Consider the following 12,234-nt stretch of genomic DNA (forward strand, 5'->3'; position numbering starts at 1 on the left):
ATGAGTCAGAGTCAAATTTTCAAAGTCACATTGGTCAGTGGGGTTTGAAATTAAACAAAATGAGATTGCTCATATTTTGTGTTTCCAAAAGTAGAACTAACATTTCCTTTCTTTGCTTGCAATAAAGAGAGCTTTATCCCATGTTTTTCAGCTGCTTTTATTTTCCTGAAATCCGGTCTAGGCTATGATGCTCATTAGTGACTGGTGTAACTAGCTATTTCTGTTCTTTCTGTACTATCATTAGCCTTGTCTAATGCTTCATCCTATCCTGTATATCATCAAAACCAACTTCAAGCTCCAATTTCTTGCTAAATGTTGCTCTTCTGGGAGTTTGGTCTTTCTTTTTTTTGCTACGGTACGAAACTTTTAAAGTTTTTGCCTAAGTACTACCAGTATTAAGAACCGCAGCTGTTGTGATTTATGTTGAATAGATGTTATACAATGTCACTATCTTCTCAGCCTGCAGGAGCCTAATTTTCAGTTGTAGTACACACTATTTCTGCTGTGTTGTTATTAAATCCTCAACCAAAGCTTTCTCAACGTTTCACATATCATGTAATAATTCAGCTCAGAAGCCACACCATTCCTTTTGAAATATGAAATACAAAATGTGGCTGCTCGGAAGAGGGAAAGAGTCATTTCTTACTGCAAGCCAGGAAGGTCAATCAGAAAGTGAGGTGCATCTGCATTTGCTTCATTGCGAATATTGACTTCTGAATATTGAATATTAACGAATATGGTGTCTTCTAACCTCACAAAACTCTGCAGATGTTTGCTATTACCAGCATTTCCTTCCACTAATATTTAAACTCTTCTTACCTATGAACAGATTCCACTCAGTATCCAAATCAGCCTGATTTGCTAGGCAGCCCTTCATTACATTGAGGCAATAGTTGTTGCAAGGTTTCACAGTGGGAAGTCCTCTGCAGTAAGGGCAGTACAACATCTTCATTAACGCCCGGATGCACCCTGGGGTGGGACTGACCTGCAGAGTTTAAGGTGGGGAAAGAAAAAGAAAAAGGAGGAAATCAATCTCCTGTTCTGTGAATTTCGGGATCACTGAGATTATGCCTCTCAAGCAGTAACTGCAGAAGGGGCAATTTGTGAAAAGAGCTCAACCCTTAGTAACACCCTCCTATGAGACTAATCGATCCCTGCCAATTATCTTCATTTAGCACAGCCAGCAGCGATTTTCAGGAATGCAAAAATCAACACTCCCCTACTGATGGCAGTGCTTGCCTCCCCAGCCCTCCCACACAAAGTCTACTGGAAAGCAAAGGGAAAACATCCAGGGAATCAGCTGGACAGTAACTGACTGATCCTAACATGGAGGATCCTGAGAAGGCCCCACGCTCTTCTGCTCAAGCTAGAACTGTCAGTCACACCATCACTGGGTCATAGTCTCCTCTTTATTAAAGCACAGTAAATCCAGGATAATCTTGACAATTTCTATAAAATTATTCAGAACTGGACCATGGCAAAGGGATATCGTTCTGTTTTCAGCCAAAAATACCCTTCTGTCTTCTCAGACAATTTCATAAAGAGATCAGACAGGGTTTTTTCTTGTATGCTTTCAACATCTTGAGTGACAAAAAGCATTATAGACAGCAGTCTAATGCATTTCAATATACATATCAGCATGGCACAGCATGGCTGCACATGGTGAACTTAAAGCAGCCACCAATGGAAAGACACCCAATGAGTTCAGGATTTTGAGTCAAAGTCATTAACACTGGGCATGGCTGACAGAAGGAAGCAGTGTGTAGATATAAATTTTTAGTGATATGTATTACACACTAGAAGGGTGCAGGTTTCCTGGAGAGGGAGCATGAAGGTTAGGGAAAGGTTTTTGTGTGAGGCTTCTCCATTATTTCTAATGATCCTTCATCTCATCTCTTTTAGTCATCAAAATTCTGGGAATCTATTCAGCAGTGTGCCTTCCACATTCAATGGAGAGAAATAGGTCCTTTTTGCGTGGTTTCTTTATCCCACCTCTTGAAGGGCGGCATAAATCATCTTCTGGAGGACATCTACTGAATGCTCCCTATCTAAATTTAAAACCACACGAATTGGTCACATTTGAGAAACATGTGAAGTTCCTTGGGTAAATATTATTTCCCTCACCCTCTCATTTCCATATTTAATTGTTTCATCTCAGACTTTTAAAATCGTATGCACTACCACAATGTACGTTTTCAGGCCAGAATTTCTATCTTTTCTATGAAAAATGCACGTTAGGTACTACTTGCAATAGCATTTTGTCATGATGCAGTGGAGCATAAAGTTCTCATTCTGGAGTGACAGTCTAGAGCAATGACAAAGGGCTACAGGTTCCTCAGTGATTTCAAAATTCTTGGAAATAGAAGTGCAAAGCACTGGCACTCCTTTCATTCATTCTGTTGGTTTATGAATAAATGCAACACTTCTAATATGAATTTCAAGGGACTAAACTGTTTTTCTATATTCATGGTAACTTGGGCTGAAAGCGTGAATCTGACTTTGCACTATAACAGTACGTGCTAAACTGACTGATGTGGTTTGTATTATCGGTATTGTACTAAAATGGCACTTTTTCTCTGGAATTTCTTTCTCCCTTTTTGATGTTAAATCACTGATTTTTAGAGAACAATGCAGTACACAGTCTTTACATGGGACATTTTTACATGAAAATGTCTCTGTTAAGAATTAGAGCAGATGCTTCTGAGTATGTTCAGAAGAGATTTTTGCCTTGATTTCCTAGGGAAATGCACTTGACTAGCACAACACTCTGATGGTGTGTATGAAGGTATATTTATCTATCCTTTTCCAATAGCTTTTGAACTGTCAGTCAATTTCAATCAAATTTGACTGAAGACTTCAGGTCTCAGTACATTAAGATTGTAGATTTTTTTTTGAAAATAGCTGGGAGAAGAAAAGGAGAGAGGTTCTATTACTGCCTTTATTGAGGAAAAGGCTGAAGCATGAGGTCAGTTCCTCACAGATATCAAAGAATTCACGTGGAGGAATGATGCTATGAATGACCCATGGGTTAAAAAAGCACCAGGGGGAACTTTCAGCTTATTAAACAACAGAAGATCCACATACAAGGAAAGCTGGACTTCATTATTTCCACTGCTCAGAACTACCTTTTAGAGACACTTATCCAACTGTTTTATCTTTATACCTCCAAACCTAGAACAGACCTATTTTTACAAAATTATTAGCACCAAAAGTGAGACATAAGCAGAATACATATACTTATGGTCAACAAAGGTATCTTCAAAATTACTTTGAAATTGTTGCTTAAAGCCAGAGATATTTCTATCTGTGGGCAGATAGAAATCTGAGTTTTTACCAGCAAAGTTCCTTTCATGCTTAAAATTATGCTTCTTCCCAGGCCCAGAAGTCTTGTCAATGCAAAGTTGTCAGCACCTGGTTGACCCCTAAGTTCAGCTGGAATCCACATGTTCTCCCATCCGCACCTTCCCAAGCCCACTTTGGTACATGTGCTGGCAGCACATATACCTATAGGATCTTGACCTTGCACAAAAACTTCCTGGCAATTTCATTCTTGAGAAGCATAGCTAGAGGAGAGAAGAGAGTCCCTGTCTTTATATTATATTTATATAAATCAAATATAATAAATATTTATGTGAGCCTTATTGTATCACAAGTGTAGTCTGAGAGGTAACTAGCTATCATGTCTTTCTCTGCCAGAGGTCTGGACCATACCCCCGATCTCCTAGGACAGGACCCTAAAGGCCAGTTGGAATATCTATTTGCACTGGCCCAGTGAATCTTGAATTCTTGTTGCATTACAGAACAGCTTTATCCAGAGTTCTCCCAGACACAGTCCACTGTGAAATAGTCAGGATAAATTCTTACCACTCAAAAAGAATGAGCAGAACCCAGGTGTCTCATACCTTGTCTGAACGTTTCAATATCCCCTGTACAAAACGGTGGCAACAACATTCTAAATACAGGAAGGTGTTCTGCTTTTGTTTAGAGAGAAGTAACACAGTTTTTAAGAGCTGTGACTCCAAGCAGAAAGCAGATGGAGAAAGTTTCTACGGAAACCTCTGACATATCTGTATCTGCCTCTGACAAAAACCAACACAAGCAGCTTGCTGATCAAGCTGGATGTTGCAGACCTCTTGTTTCAGAAGATGCTACGCTGGTGAAATAAAATACAAGCACAGATCGATTGCTGTCCGAGGCCAAGTGGCAGGGACTGGCTTACATTCACATTGCTTACTGCCAGCACCTTCTTCTCCAAGCTGGCCACATCCCATTCCACTACATAGTATTTGGCACTACATCTCCTCTGGGTCCCACCTGGTGCCTGAGTGACTAAACTACATAATTATTATTTTGTGTGGTTATTTTTCAGCTCACAGTGTTTGGAATAATAGGAGGCAGTACTGCAGGCAATGGGAGTAAAAGGAAGCTAAATATAATGTTGCATGTTTTGAAGTGAGACAGGAGGTTACATTTGATAGTGCTTAGACTACACTTGGGTTAGCGTTGAGAAGAAGGGAGGGGACCAAAACAAGACAGGTATCTTCTTGCAGCTTTCTGGAGCAGCTGTGCACCTCCAGACCGGAACTGTGTGGAGAGAGCCCCATGGAGAGGTCCCAAACACGTCCAGGAGGAGAGCTAACAGTTAAGCTGTGACTTGAGCACACCGTAAGTCCCATTCTCAGCTTGCTCCATATTCCCCTGTCATTTAACAGTACTGATGTACCTTTAGGTGACCAACCCTTCCCACTTGTGGCACAGGGAAACATTAAAGTAACTCAAGTACTTTGGAAGCCTGAACGCTAAAAGTTAAATGCTCTGTCTCCTGGTTTCAGCTGGGAAAGGCACAGTTAAGTGACTTTCTGAATCTAGCCTTCAGTGAGCAGTCAAGTTTCAGTTCTCATCTCCAGCTGTTTTTTCTGTACCTTTATTTTCAGAGAATACAGTCAGGTCTTTTTTCTCCCTCAACAAAAGCTGAAGTAAGTTTCACACACACAAAAAAAATCAAATTTTGCTCTAACATTCTGAAATCTTGGTAAAAAAACAAACTAAAAATACTCAGCTTAGAGTGTGAGTATTTAGAAAGCTATGAACACATGAAATCTGGAGATTATCACAGCAAGTTGTTTTTCAACCACCTATAACTCGCTTGCTACTTCTTGCTGCTGGCAAATTCTATGAAATGTATTTTCAAAGCCCATTTCTCATTCCCATCTTAAAAGAAAAATATTCAGAGTCTCTCACACCTAAATAATACTTTTCTGCAGACCAGTCAAAAGGCAGATATTAATTTCATTCAGAAGTATTCCAAACCTGCAATTGTTAAGGAGAGCTCTTCCTCACTTCAAGAGTTTCAACGTTTTTTCTGTAAGTAATATTTGTAAATGGATATGGCTTGGGTTTTTTCTTTTTTTTTGTCTTTTAAAATACATTGCAATTGGCTCTATGCTAATTGCAGCAGAGAAATTTGCATAGACTTCAAAGTTTAGAAGTAACTAGTCCTCATGTAAATCACATATTATAAATCAATCTGATCACACTGAACAACATAACTGGGGAAACCGCTATAGAGGAGTCATTAATTATATCATACTGTCTTCCTGACTGACTAGGACATTTTCATTTTAGTGTAAGCATACATGGAATGCAGCACGTCAGAAAAGTGCCTTTCTGAGCTTTGATTGAGCCTAGTAGCTGCAGGACATGTTACATTACTTTGTAATTTTTCCTGACAGCTTCAGCTTTATCTAAATGTGTGGTTTTGCGTACATGCAAAAAACCCCAAAAAACCCAAAAAGCAAGATTCTTAAGGGCTTCATTACTGAACACTTGTTTTCCCCCTTCAGAAGTTCTAGGAGGAATATTATTTCATCCAGAAGATAGATTTTGCAATGGTGAACTTGCAAATATAAATAATCAAAGAGAGAACTTCTTTGGGTAAAAGCCATGAAGTTGTACTCTCTTGGAACGCTGCATTTGCAAAGACTGCTTTGTTATGTATTTGACCTGTTTTTATAATCAAAAGCCTTGTCTTTGTCAGGTACACAAACATAAATCTTTTTTCTGATACAAAGAATCAGATAAACTGATTAAACAAATGGTCACCTTTAGAAGGATCAAACACACTGACATGCAGTTTCTCTACTTGTATTTATAGGAGATTCCTCACTGAAGTAGCTGGTATATGTTTTCTCATAATAAAGTAGGGGTGTTCTTCCAAAGTAATGTTGAATGTACCTAAACTCACAGCATAAAGGCATACTTAGGTCCAGATCCTGTCATTTCTTGGCATATAATAAAATCTGTCAAATATGAGCAAAATGAACCAAAACTGAGTGCCACCCCAGAGACCACAACGGGGGACACACACAACTCCTTACTGCATTTCCTATACACCCAAAGGAACTGATCCCATTTGGAATTACATGGAGTCACTCCTTAATATGAAGACCTTGGGGAGAAACTGCTGGGGGGAACCAGTTGATTTCTAGCCAAATGGCCCAGGAAGTAGATATTCTTTTAAAATGCCTCTACAGTAGAACAATCCATAGTCTGGGAAGGAGAAAAAGATTGCATTTTATTTCTCACATGCTTTTTATTTCTTACAAGGCTGCTAGATAAAAAACAGAAATTTCTACTTCCTTCACATTTGGTGTTCAAGATGAGGCATCAAATGCTTTGCTTTATACAAGAGGGTAAGGTATATTCCTGCAATCCCATGTAAATGGTCATAATTGGAGAGAGTTTTGTAATTAATCCCTGTCTTTAGCACTTGTATGTTGGTTAAATCATCCAGCTCCCCACTTAGCAGGCTGATGCGTGTCCTGCGCAGGCATGATGCACTACCTGAGAAACTGGGGCACTGACATCCTTAAGTCACTTTTTGGATCTCTGTGTAGTCCATCCACAACTTAATGATGGAAAAATGAGCTAAGTTTCCCAAGCATGATTTTGTTCACAGCCTAATTACCTCAAGAGTTTCAAATAGGACTAGGGCGATAATAATAAAATGCTTATGTATGTGGCCAGGTCAGAGTTTATCTTGAATATATTGGCATATCTTGACCAACTCCAAGAGAAATGCAAACTGCACTAAAAGTAGCTGTTCCCTCATATTCTTCTACCAAAAAGTTAATAAGTCCATGGACAATTCCATAGTCCAATTCTAGCACTTCCTGTCTAAAAACCTCCACAGTATAATTATAGTAATTCTACCCAAAATTATATTTAAAATCAAATGGGACATGAAGATTAGAAGTTCATGGCTGAGATTTCCGAAGAGAAGGAAGAAGAAAAACCTTTAATTAAGAATTGCTGACAATTGCATTCAATCTGCTAGAACTGAGGAAACTTTTCCTAAACACAAAAACATCACCTCTGAGCTTGTGAAATGGGTGTAAACCCATTGTAACAGTGATGTAACTGGGATCAGACTGAGGTGTATCATGTAGTACACTTTATAGGGCACGCAGGATTGCTGCAAACCTTTGGATCACCCATCCTAGGAGCTACAAGTCCTTTTTTCTTTCCTTTCATCTTTAATTAACTTCAGTACAAAGGTTAAATTTCAGTCTAATCACTCACTACTTTTTGTCATATATCTTTGACATTATCTTCTCAACATGTTACAATTACTGCCCATTGATTTTTGTTGGTTTTTGTTTTTAATACTGGGGAAAGCGGGTAAAGCTTAGCTGGCAATGATGTTTTTCTTCCTTTTGCTCTTTCTTTTCTTCAAATCAGATTTGCTTACTGCTGGATCCAAGTGATTAATTTTTCTCCTTGTCCATATTTTGGTTATTTTCATAAGCACTGTGTTACTGCTGATTTCATTTAATAATCTAGATACCAAGCAAGTTCTTTTCAGCAGGTTTCAGCTGAAAATATATCTGTGTGTATCTAATTAGAACTACATAGAAATATTCATAAGATATTTGAATGCTTTATTGAAGTACTTCTTGTTGTTTCAGTCTGGCTTTTAGATGCTAAGATCTCAGTTCGTTGCTTTTATAGTACAATCTGATGTAAAAATGGAAATACCGCATCAGCCATACTCAACTGGGAATTTATGTTGTAGAAGGTCAATTTGAGAATACTTGCTTATATCAACCAAAAGTCTAGTCTAAGACTAAGCTCCCAAAGATGAAAATAGACATCTTTTTAACAATTTATAGCATCCCAGATGACTGAAAGGTAGAAGACCTGGTTTGAGTGCTACAGCTTTGTATGAGTGTCTTTAACTTTGCACATGAATTACACCAAAATCAAAGTAAAACACTACAACCAGTTAAACAGCTGCAAAATTCACACAATTCTGGGATAGTATAACTCAAGAATATGATGAGATAAAACAGCGTAAATTGAATTTTAATGTTTTCATATCCAATAAAATATTTTCCTAGAAAATATAGAATTTATAGTTCAATATGGTCATTAAACTATTAGGAACAATTTTAGGGCAATATAGTTGAACCCAGAAAAGTTTTATAATGTAAAAAAGAAATTACACATTTACTATCTGATACAAACTGTGCAGCATTACGGACTTACCCCACTGCAACTCAGAGGAACCACATTATTTTATTCTAAAAAAAGAGGAACATTTAGCCATTGTTCTTTTCCGTTATCTATGATAATCATGAGAAACATGGCAACTGGATTTCTTTCCAACACCTATTAAAACTCAAGGCATTTTTCATACTTATTTGGTCATCTCAGTTTGTCTATAGTTGTGTTCTGGTGTGTGTACGGTTCTCGAAGGTGGACAAATATTGCTCCTCCATTTTACTGATGAAAAAAAGGAAACATCACAAGGAATTTTTAAAGGTATTTAGATGGATAATGCCCTAAAAGTTATGCATGAGAAATTTTCAACACTGTTCATAAGTATCGCTCTCCTCTGTGATTTGCCTAAGTTATCATAACACATAATTCTGAAACTGACTACAGGAAAATGAAGACTGCAAGTCTCTAAATGATTACATCAGGAGTTGTAGATCAAATAATAAAACATTGTTGGAGAGGTGAATTGTGGAATTTCACAATTTCCCTAGAGAAGAGCAAGAAAAAACAAGGACAAAATGTTCAGATGTTTACCTGGGTGAGACTGAACCTCCATTTACAGAGGAAAAAAATAGCTTCTCCTATTTTTAGGAAACTAGGAAAAATAGTTATCAGATTATCTGAATACAGAAAATCCAAATTTAGAAAACCACTTGAAAAGCTGCAGTCACAAGGAAGTTTTGTGTAAAGCTGTTTTTTTAATCTCTTGAATCAGTTCTGAGTGATGCTTTAAAGCAATTTTTTTATCAATTTAAGTTTTTACAAAATGAAATGTTTCAATGCTCAGATATAAATATTAAAATGTTCTTAAATCCCATTTTACCTGTCTGAGGCATAATCAATTTCAAACAAACTGGGTGGAAAATGTTATTTGGTTATAAACAGGTTTAAAACGAGAATTTCTTAGACTGAAAATAGTGCAAGCTGAGAAAATACTCCAGGATACAGGAGTTTACATCCCATGAGATATTACTGAGCTGAAAAATCTGCCCTGCAAATTTTCTGGAAAAATATTTATCTTTCTCATCTGTTGTTAGGATAAGCCCACATTAAATAGAATTTGAGGTATAGATTCCATCTGTTATTTTCTCAGCATTTCAAGGGCAAAGCCAAGGTGAAAAATCTTTGAAATAATTTCTTCCTTCTACTCCCAGGAGATAAGAAGTTTTCTGTTATGCAGAAATAAGGAAGGACTCTCACAGCTCTTAGGCTTTTCAAGTCCCACCATCTCTTCTGGAATAGAAACTTTAAGACACACTCTTAACAAAAAGTAGTTCCTCTGCTTTCTTCTGAGAGAAAAAAATCCACTGCACCTCACTTAAAAGGGAGCATGCTCATTTATTCCAGCCTTGTGTAGAAATGTCTGTGGCCTCCACCAGATAAGATGGCCTTGGTTTAAGAGGAAAGCACATGCTAAATTTTTCAGGGCTGAAAATAGAATAGGACATGACTAAGCAACAGGGTCAGAAAATCCCCTGAAACTGGCTACTTCAAATAATTTGAGGAGAAAAAAGAAAATCCACAAAGTCCAACATTTTAGATGATTTTAGAATTTAGTATGATTTGCTCAATTAAACACAGATACCAAAATCTGATCTATTATCCCTTACAAAACAGATTGACTTCAACCTAAAACCAGGCACCTAAAATAGGTGCTTATTAGCGTTTCTTGTAGTGCTATAATGACTAATCCATGTGCATGCATATGTTTAAAGTTAAGGAAGAAGAATCCACTGTTTTTTCCAACTAGAAAAGCAGGATGATGTTACTAAGCAATGATGTGCAGTTGCCTTGTAGAACAGCCAGAAGAAGAGCCAAGTGGAAAAAGGCATTAAGAAAGAATGGTGAGGAACAAATGCCAGACTAGGCTCTGCATAATCAAGCAAAAGTGGCTTTGTGCTCACTGGGAGGAAAAAAAATGTTGCAGAGTAGTAGGTTAGGTATTACCCAGGTACAAATCAGAAATAGAAGGGGACGTCCTTGATAATCTGGAAATCAAACCTCCAGATAAGCAGGAGGGAAAACTCTGAGAAAGGGTTGAGACGGGAAAAGAGAAGAACTGCCGCAGCAGGAGATAATGATCAAATCGAGCAGTTAGACATGTTGCGCAGCAGTATCTGGGTAAGAAAATGATGTGAAGAATGGTCAATGTCAGTCCTACTTACAACACCCAAGATGCTTCAAATGCAGACTACGTGCCTGAGATCAGTCTTGCTGACTGCCTATCTATGCTCACAGTGCAAAACAGAAAAGCACCTGAGAAGAAGATAATTTCTCTCAAATAGAGAAAATAGCAAACAGCAAAACTGTTCTGATCACTCGTAAGTACTCACAAGTACTCACAAATAAGTCTTGTTCACTGTTCAGTGACCTGTGAATTGTTTTACTGACTTAAAAAGGGCATGAAGCTTGGGGTGGTGCAGAGGGCTGTGGGATGTCTTAGTAGTGCACTGTCAGCAAGAACACATTAGCCCTGATGAGAAAGAAATAAATGCATACATAATATTGGCAGTCTTGGCCAGTGATATGTTATGCAATAATTTGAGGTGACAAGTGACAACAGATTGACCCAACATGTTTCAACTCCTTCCTGTTCTAAGAAACATGGATAGAGTCATGATGCCAAAGACACTTTAAAGTTTATAGTAAGGTGATTACTATCTGAATTTGTTGACAACGGCAATCTCCTGCATACAGCGAGTAAGGATATGCACATTCCTTACCGATGTCTTCCTGCATGACTGATGAGTTGCCTGGGCTGTATAGCGGCAGCGACTAAAGGGTACGGACTGGGTGAACTGTTACTAAAAGTAGGGTATTCTACTAGAGAGAGAAATAAGACTGTAGGGATAGCGAAGCATGCAACTCCAAGGTTGATGCTTTTTCTACTTGATAAGCTTCATCACTGAGTATTTTTCAAGTGAATTCAAGGGGTAAAACCCCATAAGTAGCCCTGGGCTGTTTGGAAACAGGCAACGGAATCTCCATAGAAACAAAACATGATTTTTCAAGTTGCCCATATTCTTGGTCCTTCTCCATGAAATTCAAAAGACCAAATAACAAAGATCACTGGGTTTTGAAAAGAAACATTAAATCTGATTTTTAGGAATAAGCTGGTCATACGTTTTCAGAGACAAGATGAGTACAAAAATACAGTCATTACTCCAGCAAGGAATGCAAAAAAGCCTGCTTTAAAGACTTCTTATTTGCTGAAGACCCTCAATCCCAGTAGAAAGCAAGAAAGATGTTGATTATCTGGGACACAACAGGATATAATGCTTTGCTTACGCTCCTGTTTCATTTCGTGATGTGATTGAAGCACAAGATGGAGAACAATAGACAGTAAAACAAAGTCTGTGTGGATCATATGCAAGTACAGAGATTGAAAGGGACCGTTTTAAACTATCTTCCTGACTTCTGAAGTGAAGAAGGGTGTCAGATCTTTAAGGTATCTTGGCAAGGATCTAGGCAGATACATTGCTGGGTTCTAATAGTCAACCACAGGCTCCTCAACACAACACACAATGTCTTGGTAATATATTCAGGGTAGCAGGGAAGCAGGGGGATGCTTTATAAATAGCTCACCATCTATTTATAAGATCCATAAATGCCCACTGCATTATGTGGGCCCAAATCATGTGAGATCACCTTATAGGTCTATGTCAACATTTCCTC

At 38.0% G+C, this 12,234-nt stretch overlaps 1 protein-coding gene across 1 annotated transcript in view; it reads right to left on the reverse strand.

Annotated features, from left to right (window-relative positions):
- GPC6 (glypican 6) overlaps positions 1-12,234 on the reverse strand; it is a gene marked incomplete at its 3' end in the record, with an annotated part of 805,049 nt that overhangs the window by 216,695 nt on the left and 576,120 nt on the right. The window contains exon 4 of the mRNA XM_082013968.1: positions 820-985. Coding sequence (XP_081870094.1) covers positions 820-985 — 166 coding nt within the window. The remainder of the gene's footprint in view (positions 1-819; positions 986-12,234) is intronic.

Source organism: Phaethon aethereus, assembly GCF_964289735.1.
Source record: "Phaethon aethereus genome assembly, chromosome: 1".
NCBI lineage: Eukaryota > Metazoa > Chordata > Aves > Phaethontiformes > Phaethontidae > Phaethon > Phaethon aethereus.